The sequence below is a fragment of the Zingiber officinale genome, chromosome 8A (assembly GCF_018446385.1).
Source record: "Zingiber officinale cultivar Zhangliang chromosome 8A, Zo_v1.1, whole genome shotgun sequence".
Lineage (NCBI taxonomy): Eukaryota > Viridiplantae > Streptophyta > Magnoliopsida > Zingiberales > Zingiberaceae > Zingiber > Zingiber officinale.
Window position 1 is genome coordinate 58,417,610 of NC_056000.1, and position 19,749 is coordinate 58,437,358.

At 39.6% G+C, this 19,749-nt stretch overlaps 1 protein-coding gene across 2 annotated transcripts; it reads left to right on the plus strand.

The window, feature by feature from the left end:
* The first annotated feature begins 4,236 nt into the window (after positions 1-4,236).
* On the plus strand, positions 4,237-17,138 carry LOC122009173 (RNA-binding KH domain-containing protein RCF3-like). Of its 2 annotated transcripts, XM_042565211.1 has the most exons (9): positions 4,237-5,218; positions 5,914-6,378; positions 9,900-10,148; positions 10,280-10,537; positions 15,324-15,403; positions 15,513-15,621; positions 15,711-15,837; positions 16,760-16,847; positions 16,921-17,138. In XM_042565211.1, the coding sequence occupies exons 1-9, from the start codon at positions 4,448-4,450 to the stop codon at positions 17,045-17,047; spliced, it is 2,274 nt and encodes a 757-aa protein (XP_042421145.1). In that variant the 5' UTR covers positions 4,237-4,447; the 3' UTR covers positions 17,048-17,138. The 2 variants fall into 2 exon arrangements, with proteins under 2 accessions (XP_042421145.1, XP_042421146.1); XM_042565212.1 differs by lacking the exons at positions 16,760-16,847; positions 16,921-17,138 and adding an exon at positions 15,925-16,229 and having other exon boundaries at positions 4,242-5,218.
* The last annotated feature ends 2,611 nt before the right edge of the window (positions 17,139-19,749 follow it).

Genomic DNA, 19,749 nt, shown 5'->3' on the forward strand with positions numbered 1-19,749 from the left:
TATATTATATTTGAGTCACAGGCTCAACGTCGAAGACTCCCGTGTCGATCGGTCGGGTGTATATTATATTTAAGCCACAGGCTCTATGTCGAAGACTCCCGTGCCGATCAGTCGGGTCTATGCTATACTTGAGCCACAGACTCAACGTCGAAGATTTCCGATCCTATCGACCGGATGTATATTATATTTGAGCCACATGCTTAATATCGAAGGCTCCCCGTGCCAAGCGGCCGGGTGTATATTATATTTGAGCCACAGGCTCAATGTCGAAGACTCCCGTGTCGATTAACGAGGTGATATTATATTTGAGCCACAGGCTCAACGTCGAAAACTCCTGTGTTGATCAGCCAGGTGTATATTATATTTAAGCCACAGACTCAACGTCGAAGACTACCGTGCGGGTGTATATTATATTTGAGCTACAGGCTCAACGTTGAAGACTCTCGTGTCGATCGGCCGAGTGTATATTATATTTGAGCAACAGGCTCCACGTCGAAGACTCCCGTGTCGATCGCCCGGATGTATATTATATTTAAGCCACATGCTTTATGTCGAAGACTCTCATGCCGATCGGCGGGGTCTATGCTATACTTGAGCCACAGGCTCAACGTCGAAGACTCCCGGGCCGATCGGCCGAGTGTATATTATATTAGAGTCACAGGCTCAATGCCAAAGGCTCCCCATGCCAATCAGCCGGGTGTATATTATATTTGAGCCACAGGCTCAACGTTGAAGACTCCTGTACCGATCGGCGGGGTTTATATTATATTTGAGCCACAGGCTCAACATCGAAGACTCCCGTGTCAATCGGTCGGGTGTTTATATTTGAGCCACAGGCTTTATGTCGAAGACTCCTGTGTCGATCGACCGGTTTATATTATATTAGAGTCACAGGCTCAATGTCGAAGACTCCTGAATCGATCGACCGAGTTTGAGTTATATTAGAGCCATGGGCTTTAGAAGTCGAGCGACGATTATAAACTTTAGAAGTCGAGCGGCGACTATAAATCCTTGAGTCAGAGACTCCCGAGCTGATCGTTCGGGTTTGAGTTATATTAGAGCAACAACCTCTAGAAGTCGAGCGATGACTATAAACCCTAGAAGTCGAGCAGCGACTATAAACTCTAGAAGTCGAGCAACGACTATAAACCCTAGAAGTGGAGCGATGACTATAAACCACTGGTTGCGGGCCAGCTTATCGGATCCCGTATCTCCCCCATTCGGGGTCGAGTGGTCTTCATTGGTTACGGAGTATATCAGAGTAGCTTATCTCCCCCGTTCAGGGTCGAGCTATCTCCAATGGTCGCGAACAAGAATATTTCCACTAGTTGCGGGCTAGAATATCTCATAGGTTCTGCGCTCGCTCAGCTCACGACTTTCGCTTCCATGCGTCTTCGATTCCCGGGATACACTTCCGTTCAACTCGTGGGTGATGCACTCGCTCAACTAACGACTTTGTTTTCGTGCGCTTTCGATTCATGGGCTATACTCCCGTTCAGTTTTCGGGCTCCACTTCTGCTCGGCACTGCCTCATTGCTCGTTCGGTATTAGCCCGGGCGCTCACTTGGCATTCGCCTGATAGCTTGCATGGCATCCGCTCGACACTATTTTTTGCCGCTCAGTCGACACGTTTTTCTCGCCACTCTGCCAAGGACGCGTCGTTCTGTCAGCACTTGCCTCGCTCGTTGCTTCGTCGATCGCTTGGCATCACTACCATCTCTCATGCAACACCATTACGATAGCGGCCGCTCGTGTGATATTATACGACGGGTTCAACGATTTGACTCGGTTATTGAGAGTGATTCAGTCTTTGTGATAGACAGTCCAGTCAGTTGGACTCGCACCTCCTCCGATTAGATTTGAGGGGAGACTTGTGATGCGGATATAGCATAAGGGCATAGGAGAAATAAGGAGGAGTGGGGACATTTTAGTCATTGCACCTTTTGAGGGTTTTTGTATGAAAGGGGGCATTGTTCATGAGGAAAAGGGAGAGGATTTGGTTCGTGCAGCGTTCCGCTGCCAAGGAGAAGCTTTCTTCCTCTCATGCGCCTCGTCGCCGCCGACGCCGATGCCAGTCGCCGGCCGCTCCCCTCCTCCTCTCGTCTACCTCCTTTCCTCCGGCCTCTTCACGCCCGCGCCGTCATAGGAAGAGGAGGTGGGGTTTCCTGCCGCCACCCTCGCAACAACGAAGGCTAGGGTCACCTCGCCGCCTCCACCAGAGATCGCCGATACACTGGCAATTCATATCCCTCCAGGTCGCTCTTGGACGACACCGCCGCTGCCATTATCTTACACCAATGACACTACCTCCTCTTCACGTCACAGTCGTCGTCGCTCCTCCCCTCACCGACGCTGACGCCACTGAAGAGGATTGCCGCTGTCGCCTCCTCCCGCGACCGTCGGCGCCACCTCCAGCAGTTGCTGCAGAGTCTAGCAATCACCGCAGGCACCTCTAGTGGTCGCTGCCGCCCTCCGACGCCACCTCCAGCGACAACCACCGGCCGACCCATGGACATCGTCGGTGGCACAGCGCCATCGTCGTTGTTGGCACTCTTATCGCCAAATCCGACCATCCAGCGCCGCTGCCACGTTCGCGACGCCTGTCCAGCTCTCGAGTTGCGCTTTCATACACTTTGGATGCCGATTCGATATTCGATCTATGCCAGTGTACGATTTCGGAGATGATCTGGCTCTCGAGCCACCGCTGATCCAACCTTTGGGTTACTGCTATTGCACTCTACCTGTGTGATATGTGTTTTGCCCTATGTACTGTGTTCCGGCCACATTGCCATTGTGTTTCGTATCTCTATTATGATTGTGAGTTATTAGTATTATCCGACCTGCGTGTCGTGTCCCGGCCTGCGAGCCGCTATAGTATTCCGGCTCAGGAGTCGTCGTCATATTTTGGCCGACATGCTGCCTCTTGGATCCATGCTGCACCGGATTCCATGTCGTCACCCCCAGATCCGGCTCCTCAGCGGTCTCACATTCATCTACTCTTCAGGGTCGCAACGACTCGATGAGCATCGCGACCAGCTCATCGATCCATCGAGGGCGCCCCGAGACTAGGGTACGCCACTGTACTCATCCTGTGTTTATTTCATTGGTCTACTATTATTCGACTGCTCACATATTCATGGGACCCGCCTCGAGCATCGAGGTACCGGGGATCGGGGCAACCCGATCGTTGGTTGCAGGTATTGTTAACCGGAAGGCCTCTGATGACTTGATCAACACAGAAGACAGTTCACCATCCAAGTCATGGGGATGCGGTCAACATTCTAGCCACGTCACACCGACAGTTCCATTTTCAAAAGCATGGTTCTATTCAAAAGCAATCTAACTTTAACCAAGGATAAATGATACGAAGTACAACTGAAAATAATAAAAAGAAGAAGAACCACTACTCGCTTAGGTAGGAGGGGACTCGAGGCGGCGGCAGGAGAGGGGAGAGAGCAGCGCTCGGCGATGGAGAGAGTTGAGCTTCGTGAGGGAGAGAGCAGCAGATCTCAGATCTCGACGAGGAAGAGAGCAGCAGATCTCAGATCTCGGCGAGGGCAAGAGCTGGCAAGGGAGAGACCAGTAGATCTCATATCTCGGCGAGGGCGAGAGCTGGCGAGGGAGAGACCAGCAGATCTCATATCTCGGCGAGGGCGAGGGAGAGAGCAGCAGATCTCAGATGTCGGCGAGGGAGAGAGCGGCGAGAGCAACGATCAGCGAGGGAGAGAGTAGATCTCGGGGACGGGAGAGAGAAGCGCTAGGGTTGAGGAGGTGGCTTGCGTTTTTTTGTTTTTTTTCCTCCTGCGCTGTTTTTTCTTTTTTTCTCAGGCACTGCTTTCTTTCGTTCATTTTCATTTCACCGCAGCTGATGTGGACGGCACCGCACGACGCCGCAACATAAGCATCGAAGCACAAAAATTCTTTCTCTCTCTCTCTCTATATATATATATATTTATTTATTTATAACCGTTTTAAATTAAAAGTTATATGAATTTAAAAGGTAAATTTTATAAAAATATCCCATGTAACTTCCGTTTATTGCTAATAAAAAAAAAGAATATTTCTTTGATAATATTTTCTTATAAAAAAATACGGTTTTAATTGTTGCCTATAATAATTTTATGTAAAAAAACGGTTGACAGCCCAGCAATCATAATTTCCTCCTTCGTTAGGAATAATTACTTAGTCTAATAACAGAGGAAGCAAGAGATGATGTTTATTGATAATTTAGCATAAGAATTAGTGAATTATTGTAACGGCGTTACAAAATTTTGTAATGGCTGTTCTCCATCAGCGTAACCAGTTTTATTATGCGACTGCGCTGCTCGTCGATTTCTGGAAGCTCGAGTGGTAGTGGAAGACCAGCCAAAGGAAAACCCTAACCAACGATTTCCATATCGATCGAATCGAGAAGCTCAAATCTCCACAGATTCTACTTGGGGAAGCGATGGAGCGATCGCGCTCCAAGCGGAGCTACCACCACGACCTCGACGCCCACTCCCCGAGCCCTCCCCCTCGATCCAAGTCCCGCTACGACGGCGGCAGCGGAGGACACCACCGGCGCGGAAACCACTACCGGCGGAGCGGTGATCGCCGCGGCCCGCCCCCACCTCCGCCTCTACCACCGCCGCCGCCGCCCCCGCCAACACTCCCCTCCTCTTCCACCCTCTCCCCCTCCCCCAAGCTCCAGGACGGCCCCCACAGCGCGGCCACTGTCACCACCTTCTTCCGCATCCTGTGCCCTGATACCAAGGCCGGCGGCGTCATCGGCAAGTACGGCAGCATTATCAAGGCCTTCCGGCAGGAGACCGGCGCGTGGATCAACGTTCACCAGCTGGTCCCCGGTGACGACGAGAGGATAATTGAGACGTTGGACGATCGGAGGAAGGAGCTGGATGGTCGCCCACCCCAGTACTCGCCAGCGGAGGACGCTCTGCGGATGATCCATGAGCGGATCGTGGACGCCGAGTTTGAATTCGGAGACGGCAATGAGGATGAAGCGTATGGCAGCGGTGGGGCAGGGTGGGGAGGTGGGGATAGGGATCGAGGAAGGATTACAACGAGGCTGGTTGTGCCGAGAACTCATGTGGGTTGCTTGTTGGGGAGGGGAGGGAAGATAATTGAGCAGATGAGGATGGAAACCAATACCCACATCCGAATTTTGCCACGGGATCAGTACACTCCTCGATGTGTCACAGTTGCAGAGGAGGTAGTTCAGGTGACATTACCAACGTTGATACTCATGTTTTTATCATGCTGATCTGTAGCTGCAGAGTTTTGATACCTATTCTTGAGTCAGCAATGTTCCTAAATGTGATATGTCCATATAATATAACTTTTCTCCAAAATGTACTTGGAAAACATAGCCAGATACCTTGACTGCGCTACTCTCATGAGCTTTCATTGAACAATAATGGTTTAAGTTCCTGAGTTGAGTATATGTAGTGACATGCTTGGGATGAAATGGTTGAAGTTAAAATGAGGTTCTGAACTGTTTTTTAAAAAGCTTTCCTGTTTAATGCCTTTGTACGTAATGTACAAGACAGTTCACACTATTTCTAGTTGGTGTTCTTATTGGAGATTTTGAAAACTAATAAATGTTTCTATATCCCTTTTACGCGAGATGTAATGCTCAACTAAATAATTTATATTGTGATTTAGTTTGAGTGACTGATTTTTTACTTATTTTATGATGTTGCATTGCCATTTGCATTCATTTTTTATTTTTGTTCTGTACTATTTTTCAATATTCCATTGTAAGAAAACAGTGGCAAGACTCCATTATATGGATGATCCAAGATGTCTTATCCTGCTTTACTATTTGCGGCAACCAATTCTTATTTCTTCTTTAGTTGAAATTCATAGTTTAACAGTATTTTTAATTTTTATCATCTCCGTTTTTTTTTTTTGCAGATTGTTGGAGAGGGAAATTGTGTGAAAAAAGCTGTAGCCATCGTATTATCTCGTTTAAAGGAGAGCTTACATCGTGATCGTGGTCCTTCCCGTGGACGAACATATTCACCAGAGCGCTATGATGAGTTTGTAAGTAATACACCACATCTATCAGGCGCTGAAGAATCTCTTTTGGCTTCACGATCCTCAGCTGGATTAGATCGATCAAGAAATAACTCATACGCTTTGGACCATCATGGATACTCATTTGATTCAGATGCTAATCATGTGAATGACCAATCACAAACATTATCCTTTGAGGAGCTTGTATTCCGTATTCTTTGTCCCAATGATAAAGTTGAAAGGATCATTGGACTTTCAAGTGGAATTATTGAAATGTTGCAAGCTGATGTGGGTGTGGATGTGCAAGTTTCTGATCCTGTGCCAGGTTCAGATGAATGCATTATAACTATTACTTCTGATGAGGTAGAAATGAACTGTTTATGCTATTCATGCACAAATTCCAATATCTCCTTTTTTTTTCTTAGTGGAAACTAGCCTCATTTATGAGTGTAAATTGATTTTAGAGTAAAAGAACTGTTTATGATATTCATGCACAAATTATGCTGCTTGAGAGATGTATCTTTTTAATTCACATGTGACATGCCATTTTAAGAAGTTCATGTGTTCAATGATTATACATAATCGCTAGAGATAGCCACGCTGAAGTATGCCAAATTAGCCATGTTTTGCAGTCCTGTTGCATGTCTTATGCTTAATACCTTTTGCTTACATGTGAATTTATCAGCACCAAGGTAATATTTTATTGTATGAAACTTTTTAGTATGATGTTTTACTAAGGAGTTTATCATCATTGGATCATTGATTTATTCATGCATATGCAAACTAATTATATCAGGGTATAGAAGTATACAATTTTTCTTTCCTTCCTAGATCAATGATTCTTAATTTCTCATATATGATCAAGAGATAGCATGAACAAGTATTAGCATGTTTTCACCAACAATCTAAAGGGACTCAACTTGTTATTTGGATAAGTTTGATTTCATGGATTTCATTCAATCGATGATCTCACAAGAGAATATCTCTTAGAAAATGTTTTGTCCAATTAATTAAATGATCAAATGCTTTGCAACCTTCTAGAAGACCAAGAAAAGCAGGTCTAAACGTATGACCGTATGCATTCTAATCTCTCCATACCATTTGAGCTTAATTGTGATGCATTGGGAATAGGGATATAGGGCACCTTAAATTAGGGTCGTTGCATTCTTTAGCGACTTACTCAATGAGACTAATAAATGCTATCAACTTATGATAATGAGTTTTCCGCTACCATTTAAACTATTTTACTTACTACCATGATTTAAAATCTCACACCATATTAGGTGGTACTGTTGAAATGTATGGTTCCGATACATTACCAAAATTCGATACTACTTGACAAAGGAAAATGCATTATTTTGTTAATCATGTCAATGAGTATTGTGTCATATTAAGATTTGACACCCCTCGACAATGACATGTTATAAAATGTGTCAAGATGAATTTAAAAAATGTTCATTATTCATTTTTGTAGTTTTTTCTTGGGTAATATATTGTCAAAATTGTACCATTTTGGATGGGACAAAATCCAAAATTATTTATATAGTTGTGTCTTCTTCTTCTTTTTCATCTCCTTCTTCCTTTCCCAGCCAATTCTCTACCTATATCTATACTAACATCAAAAAACAATATCATTTTAATTAAAATTCGAAACTTCGGCATAGTTTGAGATTTTGAACTTTGCTTACTACTAAATGAGTTCATTGCACACTCTGATTACTATGTGTTAAGATTTATTGAATGACAAAAAAGTTAAAAGTTTTTCTTCAAAACATGCTAGGTGGGTAAAGTCAATCCAAGAATGAACTTTTTTTGTTGAAGTATCACCATCGATAGGATAATAAATCCACTGATGTTAGTTCTAGGATTGTTGCTACATAGGGAACACACAATCACAAGAGTTGAACATCTGAATAATGACTACCTTGTCTTTACATTGGTATGATCTTCAGTGAGACACAAGGACCTGCCACGAAGATTACATCAACAATGATAGTTATTTTTGTTAGGATGTTTGTATATTCTCTGGGCATGCTTAGGAGATTTCTTGATGTGGAACTTTATGTAGGTGACCTTGTAGGCTACTTTTGGAATGACAAGACAATAACTCTATTAGCTGGTAGTTCATTTTATCTATCCTTCTGGAGTAATTTTGCAAAAATTGTCAATATTATGTTAGATAACTAATACAATCAAACAAAACAATGTTGTTTACAAACAGTTACATTTTCTACGATCCGCAGGCCTTGGAATGACCTTAATAAGGAATTTGTTTCAGGATGCTCAAACCTTTCCAATTCTATTAAGATAATTGTGGATAAAGTTTTAACATGTCACACTTTATTCCATTTGAAAAAAATCCAATGATTAGGGTTGTAAATGATGCTTGTTTATGTTCGTTCAATATCCACAAGATCAATTAAATAAACAAGTTTGAACAACTTATTAAGCTAAACAAACAAGCTTGAACGCATATGTGTTCAACTCGTTAATGTCCGTGAACAACGTTTGTGAACAATATTTACAAACCATGTTCATTAATAAAACTCTTATCAATATGCTAAATAAATAAAAATAAAAAAAATAAAAAAAATAAATAAGTTTGAATTATCAAGTTCAATAACTAATTAAAAAAAGTAAAAGTTTCGAACAATCAAACGAGCTTGAATTGATAACCCGATAATATCTAAACAAACCAAGTTCGAATCAACTTCAAGCCAAGCTTGAAATGAGAGCTCGATATCCATCTAAACGAACTAAGTTCAAGCCAAGCTTCAAACAAGCTCAAGTTCATAAAAAAATAAACCAAGCCAAACTTGAACAATCATTTCAAAGGCTTGGTTTATTTTAAGCTTGGCTTGGTTTGGCTCAGTTACCTTATCAAATAAGCTTGAACACCCCAAAGCTCGCCTCGGCTCGGCTCGGCTCGGCTCAGCTTGTTTACAGCCCTACCAATGATGCATCACAAATAGTCAAATTATTCTTTCAAGATATTGTTAGTTTTAGCCTATTGACCTAATTTACCTTCTCATTTCTCCAATGAATCTAAGTTTGTACTGAGTGCACCTGAGATTCATCTTTATGTTAGGAGGAAAACTGCACTGGACGCATAATATAGGGAGATTATGTTCTTGTATTCATATGCCCAAAACATTTTCCGAAAATCTCTGTTAAGAAACTTCATGACCATGCCACAAGTCCTTTCTTATTGAGCAAAGCACTAAGGTTTTATAATTTAATCTGCCAGCAAAATTAAATGTTAGCTCAATTTTCAACATGAAGGATTTGCCTCCAGTGTAGTATTTATGAGAGGATAAAACATGTAGAGCTTAATTGCTCCCTTGTCACCGTTTCATTTATTGGTTCTAGTGTTCAATTAACATATTTGCTGATTAAATCTTTAAAAGGTCTCAAAATTTAATATATTCATTGTCACACAAACTAAGGTTTTATAATATTTTGAACCATTTTTTTGTGAGTTTCAAGTACTTGTAAATAGTCAGGGACTTCCTTTTATATAATGCAAATACAAAAGGTAGTAGATGAAAAGTTATAATAACATAATATACACACAGGTAGAGGGGACTGCCAAGGAAAAGTAACCCTAGTAATTGCCCACAAATTAACACTAAAACTAGAAGTCCATGGATCAATGACAAAATCTTACATGTAAAATAGTGATTGATTCAACAAAAATAAGGCCATAATCTAAATTGGTTTCTTTTTTGTTGCATATTGATTTGATCAAAATATCCGACCTACTTAGTGGGAAGACTTGGTTGTTATAGTGATTTGATCAAAATTAGGTAATTTCTTTTTTAGATTCTTTGCCAACCCAATTAATTTATTGAATATTAAGGAACATGTCTATGATTTTGCATCAGGGATCAGATGCGGATCTTTTTCCAGCTCAGGAGGCTTTGTTGCATATACAGACTAAAATAGTAGACCTTGGTCCTGATAAGGATAATGTCATTACAACAAGGCTTCTTGTTCCAACCTGTGAAATTATTTCGCTGGAGGGATTCGATGGATTATTGTCAGATATTCAAAGATTGACCAGTGCAAACATACAGATATTACCTAAAGAAGACCTTCCTACTTGTGCAATGGAGGCTGATGAGCTTGTTCAGGTGGGTTCCCTTAAGCACTTAAGATATTGCTACTTATATGATTAATCTCATCATGCAGATTTTGCTTAAGGTTTGTTACCTTTTCTGTTATGATGATCATGTGCTACCTGAAAATTTCCAATTGATCTCAGATTGTAGGGGAGATTAGAGAAGCTAGAAATGCTCTTATTCAGGTGACTGCAAAGCTACGTGATTACCTTTACCAGGATAATTCTGCTCCGAAAAGTACACTTCCACTGTCCTTTGCTGCCCCGAGCCATGCTGGTATTATTGCTGGAAAGGAATGTAACTCTCCTGCTAAAGCATCACCACATGAATCTTATCAAGGAAGTGATCCACAGACAGAAATTCAAAATATGCATGTAGTAATTGGCACACGACATTCAAAGGTAGCAGTTCATTTAGATCTCTATGGTTTAGCGTGTACATTCTCCTCTCTTGTATAGTTTTAAAACATTTACCATCTCTGATGATTTAAGTGGCATTTTTATGCATCTTTAAAAAGCTTCTGCACGTGCGCTTGTTGCTAAAATTTCTAGTGATTTAGGAACCATTTAAGGACAATACCTGAAGAACAATAAAATGTGATGCCATTAGAAAGATCAACCTGTCTATATTCTCAAATTAGTTTTATACAAGAAAGTACTTTTGGGCTACACGGTTTGAACAATGAGCTTGCAATTTTTTACTTGTTTCAGGAGATCTTCATTCTCATGAGTTTTTGGCAATGTCTTAAAACTGCAAAGGCTTGTGTTCCAATGCTAGGTTGTAGGTTTCCGCAACTCTCCATAATGTGCCCATGTTGTAGGAAGAAAATAAGTAGGCAATCATTACAATACAATCTAAATAGGAAAGTTACGGTAAAATATCACATATATGGGGAAGATAATGTATAACCTTTGGGAAGTTTGAGACAAAAACACTTGGAAAAAGTAAAAATATTTCATTTCATTTTCTCTACTCTTTTGCTCTTATTTTTAATAAGCTTGAAAGTTGAATGCTATTCAATGATGATTAACTGTCACATCTTTTAGTTTATGCCACAATATAATTTTAATTCTATGATATTTGTTCATAATTTGCGTTTAACAGTTTAGATCTAGCCTGTTAATCGATAGCCGAATTGAACCCATGCTAGTTGACTATATAGTTTATCTTTTATTGATGAATCAACTTATGACTTGTCATGCTAATGGATTTTGGAAGTGCAACATGGTATTGCCTGCTTGCATTACTACCAATGTTGGACTAAACTCTCACCATCTAGTATCTAATAACTCTAATACTTTTAACACTATTTTTAAGCTAAACAGTAAATACTATCTAGGTCCAAGGTCCAGATTTACATCAAATAGAAAATCTCCTGTAATCAAAACACAAAATAGGCATGAAAATAATGGAACAAGAAGTATAAAGGGAGTACACACACATCACTTCTTTTGGTCTTGGATTAGCACATAGATAAAGAGATAGGATAAGGGAGAGAAGATTAAGTGAGAAAGAACAAATCTCTTGATCAGTCTTCTTCATGAAGCTACACATACAACAGCATGTAATAGACTAAAGAAAAAAGGAAAAGGAAAGCACTCTAGGGTCTTGAAGGAAACATAGATTGCATACTTTGACCTTCTGTTGGAAGTACCAAACTGAGGACATAACATTTTCTCCTTAAGAGAACAGGAAGATAACACACCATTTAGGCCTTTACTAGTTTAAGAAGCGCAAATGCAAAAAGTAAAGTTTATTTTTGAAAAGGAAAGGAGGAAAGATGTTAAGTTGCTGTGGAGGGCAGCTCGTGGAGAGGAGAGATGCAAGAGAGTGCAGATTTGCTATCTAGATACCAGATCTGAGTGAAGAGGTAGACAATTGATCTGAGAAGAAATGTCAATTGGTGCTAGATACCAAGGGAAGAAGACACTAACAAAGGATGAATTACATTGCTAGAGAAGGCCAACTGAGTCTATGGAGGAAAAGATGGTCCACCAGATGTGCTTGCATGTATAAAAGAGGAAAGCATTGACAAATTGAAAGAGATGAGGCTGGATTTGAGCTGCTTGGTCGGATTACATAGAGCCAGAGATCGTTATGGGAGAGTGGTCAGACTCAATCGCCAATTGCCGAAGAACCTACGAAGTGAAGCAATCTGCAGAGCGAAATATGCTGACGAAGAGGTGCTGGAGGATGACAGTGACACATTGTTGGAACTCTAGGTGTTGTAGGATTTGGAGCAGTGCGATAGTTGAAGACTCGGGCAGGACTGCTGGAAGATGGCATTGAGGAGGTCCAATTGGAGACTAAAGCACAACCAGGGAGACAATATGAAGATTGGGAAGAAGAAGATGCAGATGGGATTTGGAACACAGGTGATGATAAGGGGAAGAGCCAAATGCCTACTCAATCAGGATAACTCTTGTTTTGATCAAGTGCCGATCTTGTTGACAGGATGTACCTCTGGGTTGTCAAGAGTTGAACTGAAGGTAGAGAAGGTAGAAGGGACAGAATTCGCTCATGAGCAAGGACATGCAGAGAGAAGATTGTTAATTGCCGAGAGATTAAGGAGATGATGCAAGTACGAGACTTCAAATAGGAAAGGGAAACAACCATCTAAACTACAACCTAGGGTTTGAAATGGCGTTTCGTGCCGCCCGACACGGATAGTTTTTATCATTCCGTCGGACGGTCGAAACTGGCACGGGAGGTGTCCCCGTCTCGACAGCGCCGGAGGAGACGTAGGACGCCTCCGTCGGCGCCGGAGGAGACGAGGGACGCCTCCGGTGGCGTCTCGTGACGCCTTCGGTGGCGTCCCATGACGCCTTTGGCACCAAAGGCGTCGTGCGCGACGCTATCTGTGGCGCCGAAAGTGTCCGGCAGGGTCACCGGACGCTTCCGGCGACCCCTCCGGTGTCGCCGGAGGCGTCCAGTGACGCTTCCAACGCCGCCGGATGCCCCTGCGGGATCACCCGCGATCATCGCGGGCGATCTCGCTTACGCAGGTACGCATCTCGCTTACGCAGGTACGCGATTTTTTTTTATTTTTTAATAATTATTTATTTTATTTAATTAATTTAAATAATTCTTAAAGAGGATGTGTGATATTTCGAAGAGATTTTTATAAACCCTAATTAAATTATCCTAATAAAATATATAAAAAATATATTTAAAATTAAAATAAATTAAATAAATTTTATTAATTAATATTCTGAAAAAAATAATTTTTAAATTTCATTTAAAATTTTTAAAAAATATATAATAATTCTTATTTATATTCTAATATATTTTTTTATTATTTTAAATTTCATTTAAATTTAAAAAAAAAATTCTAATAAATTATATTTATATTATGATATTTTTTTAAATTTTTTACTTGATATTTTTTACTATTTAAAATATATATTATTTAATTAATAATTAATTAAATGAATAAATAGTTAATTTATATAATTATTATTAATATAAAGTAATATCTTGTATTAATTTATATATTATTATTATTATTATTATAGATACCTCAATTTTAATTTGAATTATTGATATATCAATTCTATTTAAATAAAACTATTTTTAATTATTTTTTCTAACAATATTAAATTATTCAATAATTAAGAACTTATAATAAATCAATATACAACTTATTTTTATATACACAATAAACATATTTATCTTATAATTACTATAGATAAATAAAAAATACCGGAACTGTATCGGCACGATACGATACCGAAATTGTATCGTTCCGGTATGAGACCGAAACCTTGGCACGGGTTGAAATTTTAAACCTTGCTACAACCCCCTCGAACCAGTCTGAAGAGAAGAAACCTAAAACCTAATCAGGAGGCTTTGATATCAAGTAGAAGTTAGGGAAATTATGCTGATCTTATTCTTGTGGAAGTATATCCATTTCATGGTATGTTTAAAAACTCTGAATTTAAAATACCAATCTCGGACTAAATGCTACAACACCTAGTACCTAATAATTTTTACATCAATTAGTTATGTGCAAATATAAACTTTTGGTTCTAACCTCTCCTAGTGAAATAATACAAACCCTATTGCATATAGAGTAGAAGTTAAGGGAATTATGTGGATCTTATTGTTGTATGGAATGTATCCATTGGATGGTATGTATATTGAGAAAACCCCCAACCTCTCCATTATTCCAATGGCCTTCCAGTTCCTTTTTCAAGCAGGCCTTCCTTCCCTCCTCCATGCTTTCCAGTAGCCATCAGCCCTAACTTTCTAGAAAGTCCTTGTCTAGTTGCCCTTCCTTTCTCCCCTGTTCTGGACTCCCTATTTTTTTCGTCATGCCTCCCCAACTTGCAAAGTCCAGCATCATTGGTGCAAGATTGGTTGTTGCATAAACATCCAGCAATTCACGTAATTCCTCTCCATAACATCCTACAATTAATTATGTAAACTTCTAGTTTGAAAAAGGAAATCAAACAAATTTCTTGTTCATTTTCTTCTCTTTATAGGGCTACCGATGCACATCTAAATCTTCAAACATTGATATCCTTTTTTTCACCTTTTTATCCATTATGACCCCTCTATCAATGACCTTACTAATAGTGCTATTGAAACTAGTATTACTTGCACTGAATGAAGTGATGGGGGTGGACATTGTGGTTGCACCAATCTCCATCAGAGCATGTGGAATGAGTTTGGACAGCTATCTCTAATTCCTCCCATGAAGCTTTACCTCTTTTTGTTGGAACCCAATTCAACTTGTTAAACCCAATTAAACCTAATTTAGTTCCAATTTCAAGTAATTACTGTTTTTTTACACAGATAACAAGAGCTACATAAGTATGACATAAAAATATTATATTCAGTGAAAGTGAAATACGGTGGTAGCTAAAAGTTGCATTTGTACATTATGAATTATGGGCATCTTTTAGAATTTCATTATGCATTCATGCACCCACTTTTCTTCCTCTACCCAGTGTGCAGTATAATTTTGCAGAAGCAATCTAACCTTGCATTTTCACATTTTCCTCCATTTTTGCCACTGATTGTGCTTCTTGGTTCTCGATTGTATGTTGCTTGTCAATCTATATAGATGATCTATCCACATGGTTTTCCTCCATGATTCTCGTTCTGTATTCTTTTCCTGATATGATAACTCTTCTTGATCTTTTTAATGGTCTTTGACATCTAATATTAACATGTTGCGGACAGTATGACACCGGATTTCCTAGTGTGTCAGACCAGAAAGAGAGCAATGCCAGTGATGAGGGAAGGCAAAGTGGTGTACGAAGGTAGAATGATTTATCTTTTTTTATTGACCTTTGAAAATATATACTGTATCCATAGGTGATGGATGCGTATGCACACTTTTTGTGGATAACTTATACTATCCTTTATCAGATTTAATGTTCCCTTGGTTACTAAGAGCACATTGGAAGTTACCATTCCAGACCAGGCAGTCCCGAGTTTAATTATGAGATCTGGAAACAAGCTTGCTCAAATCAGTGAGGTGATCTTAATTAACGAAATAGCTGGCATTGCTGTCATAGATTAGAAAAAGGATCAACTTTGTTATTTTTTGATGTTTCAATTGTACAGATGTCTGGAGCATCTATTACCGTCATTGAAGACAGACCAGAGCAGTCTGGAAAAATTGTTCAAATATCTGGAAGCCCAGAGCAGGCTGAGAAAGCCCAGAGCCTTCTTATGGGCTTTATATTGAGCAGTAAGTATCCTTGAATTCATTTTTGAGGCACACCTTTTCAATGTTATGATCAATAATGGTGACTTCAAGTCCATACTTAAAATGCAGCTCAAGATGATATTCCTTCAAACCAGTCTAAGCAATGATGAAGCAAGGCACCAGTTTAATTTTGGATTTTGCCTCCCAATTTATATCTAACCATCTTAGGACCATCTATTAAGAAAGATTTTAAGTGTCCAAATAAAAGTGATTAAGCTTTGTTAGCAATATTATGATACGTATAGTATGGATGATCTGTTGCCTACTTCAGGGGGGGGAAAATGGTAGTTGTCTAGTTTAGATAACTTCCAAATTTGATTGTATCATATCTGTAGCTCTTTATTACTTACATTGAAGATAGTGGTTTGGTAAAATTCTCTATCTTTTGATTATTCTCATTTTGTGCACTTCACTCTTTAATTATACAAAGGTGCCTGTACCCACTTGAAATTTCTATTTTACCTCTTTATTTTTTATAGTACAAGGTCAATGAATAATTTTGAGCCTTATATTTGTAAAGTTTTACAAAAAATTTGATATGGACACCTAGCACTTTTTGGAAGTTCAGATTAGGTTTTAGTTGCAAAGTTTGACAAGCAGAGGTCATCAAATGTTTTGATAAATTTACACGGTCACACTCTCAAGTCTATCAGGAAGTGACAGAGTCAAGAAGTAATGCCCGTCCAAAAAAACCTTCTCGGTGTTCTTTCTCAGCAACTGATCTCTAGGCTTGCCTTCTCATGATATGAGCTTGGGTCATGATTTGAGGAACTGTCTCACTCCACTTTAGGATGGTAGTTTTTGCATTTGACATTGCCCTTGGTTCATGTATCAAAAAATATTCTCATCTTGCTGTCATCCTTTTTGTTTTCATTGTCTCTGTTGAGATCCCCTTGTATTGTAGCACTGCCTCTCTGGTACCTTCAACGTTGGCTATGCAGCTTTGCTTTGCCTTCTTGTGGATGCTCACCGCAAATGTGCAGATGCTCACGGCAAGTCAGCATTGAATTGGTTGAACTGTTCTGTTCTGCAACAAAATTCCCATGCGCTTTTCATGGGTGACAGGTACAAGGGGAACCCAAGGCACTTGGAGATGGCGCACACATGCACGGAAGCATCCCAGATTTGGGAGGTGTTTAAGGTGATAGATGGCGTGCTGCTTTACATTGGTGTTTTTCTGGTATTTTACTAATTGTGGATTTTCAATGATAAGATATGCTCTTTTTATTAAAAAAAAAAGAAAAAAAAAGATCTGAGATAGTGAAAGTGAGGATGAATGTGAGTTTGAATATTGATTCTGATGGTGATTATATTAAAAGCCACCCTCAAGTCTAGTTTTTAATTATTGAATGATTCATTTGTTACTTTCCATTCTCATAATTAACAGTAATACTAATAGCTTTTCATTCTTTCTCATGGTTAACAGAAATACTTGCTTGTTTTCCCTCTTTCTTTTCTTTATAGTTTTCTTGTTTGTTAAAATGGGCCCAGATAGCCAAAGTGCTATCCCTACTTATTCAGTTGTCACAGTAGACAAAGTGCCTTACTACCATCCATTTTCTAGCTGATGCAACCATGTGGCTTCTGGGTCCCATTACCTGAGTATAATACCCCATTAGGTGATGGGCACCATGCTACCTTGGTTTGTACCCACTACTAAATTATGCCTTGCTATATCTTTTGGGATCGAAGCTGGTAACTATCTTCCAAAAGTATCTTTATCTCCATGTTCCATGTGGTGCATTAGACTTGTTCCAGAAGCTCTTTCATCTTACCTAGTATGTTTACTATGTCAACTTCATCGAGATTTATGCCCCATTTCCATCAATAATTCTCCCAAAACCGAGTGCTGCGTTTGTCACTGACCATGAATTGAAGGTCCTTTGCCACTGTTCTTCCTTTCTAACAATAATTGTCTCCAAGCTATTACAAGACTCATTGAACTAGAGTTTCTGTATATACAAAAGGTTGTCCGGACAGGACACATGGTAGAAACTTTACCCATAACTAGAGTTTATATATGAAATATATATTTAAAAAATGTAGGAATGTGATGGTCCAACTAGAAGGTGAATAATCTTTGTTATGTTTGTGTTTTTCTCTACAAGACAATTTAATCACAACTAAACATAAATAAAATACAAGAAAAGAAGATAAGGAAACAAACCACAACACGAGGTTTTAACATATTACAAAAATGATCAGGATAGTCTTGTGCATTCAAATTAATCTTTTCCACAGAGCATTTAACTAGTGACTTGTTGAGTCATCCAAAGTTCACTTGACACACTAATGGTCAATATTAGCCGACTATTGACTTCATTTTATGGCAATCACATTAAGTTATCAATGGTAAACTTAATGTTACCATCGGGATCATCAATCGATTGTCACCGATCTGGTCCCATGAAAATTTTCTATCAGCCATCAGGATAAATGAAAAAATGTACACGATAGTCAGTTTAGAAGTCCAGAATCCTTTAATTGCGCGCCTCATTTGGAGGAAAAATTTCTACAAATACGTCATATCTGGAGATCGAATCGTTGTTACTTGGGTGACAACTTAAATATCCTATCGTGACACCATAACTCCAGGAACAATTAGTCTCCAATATTAAATCAACCAATTGATTGTTTGCCAAACTAAAATATTTTGATATTTCTATTTGATCCCAAGTCCACTCAACAATATTAACCAATTGACTAAGTCCTGATAGGGGTGGAGCCTGTCTAGGCCCAGTGTGGGCAGGGCCCAAATAAAAATTTTCATTAATATAGTTTTTAAGCTTATGGTACGGTCAAAAGAAAAAAATGCATCTGTTGTTACTTGGGTGACAATCTAGATATCCTACCGTGGCACTATAACTCCAAGGACAATTAGTCTCCAACATTAAATCAACCAATTGATTGTTGGCCAAACTAAAATGTTTTGATATTTCTATTTGATCCCAAGTCCACTCAACAATATTAACCAATTGACTAAGTCCTGATAGGGGTGGAGCCTGTATAGGCCTAGTGTGGGCAGAGCCCAAATAAAAATTTTCATTAATATAGTTTTTAAGCTTATGGTGTGGTCAAAAGAAAAAAAATGCACCTTTTGCCTCCCTCTCACCTCTCCGCACTCACTGTCACTCCGCAGGACTCTCCGCACAACACTTCGCAAGACTGCAACAAGAGCAAGCAAGCCCTCCGCTAACCGCTCTGCACTCCGCAGTAATCCAAAAACTCAAAGCCAAAGTTAATCCCAAGTCCATAAACTTATTTTTTTTTCTTGTTCAAATGGCGACGCCGCTCAATGCTAGCGAAGCGATCGCTACCCCGTTAAGCAATGACGTTGCTGCTAGTGAGGCGACCCAGTTGCACAACCGTGTCACCGGTGGGGTAGCGACTATTGCCTTGTGCGAATGTGTTGTTGTTGGGGCAGCAATTGCTGCCTTGTGCGACCGTATTACTATTGGGGAAGCGACTGCTGACTGCTAGTGACAACGTATCTTCTCTAGGTTTCCAATCTTCCACCGCTCTTTATTTTTGCAATTACAATTTACATATATTATTATCATTGTTGGATATTGGGGCCTTAATGGACCAATACGATTTTGTGGAAAAATCGGAATGCCATCAATAGATAAAAGTTGTAATTGACTTCAAAATTGAAATCTACGTTTCGCGTAGATAAATTTAGACTATTAATTTGCTCAAAACCGATTAAAGGTGAATGAGAAATTAATTGTTTAAAGTCGGCCCAAATAAACACTAATTATTCATTAATGATATATATAAGGAAATGCATGGGAGAATAGTCCCACATCGGAAATTTTCGATGTGCATTCTTTGCTTATTAATGATGCTGTGTTAATGGAGTTAACTCAGAAACAAAAGACCAGGTGCTCTCTT

What these genes read in the sequence shown, in the direction of transcription:
- LOC122009173 (XM_042565211.1), top strand. Translation starts at nt 4,448, where the DNA reads ATGGAGCGATCGCGCTCCAAGCGGAGCTACCACCACGACCTCGACGCC. An exon ending in TAACTATTACTTCTGATGAG is followed by an intron (nt 6,379 to 9,899) that starts GTAGAAATGAAC and finishes ATTTTGCATCAG; the next exon opens with GGATCAGATGCGGATCTTTT. An exon ending in TATGGGCTTTATATTGAGCA is followed by an intron (nt 15,838 to 16,759) that starts GTAAGTATCCTT and finishes CTTGTATTGTAG; the next exon opens with CACTGCCTCTCTGGTACCTT.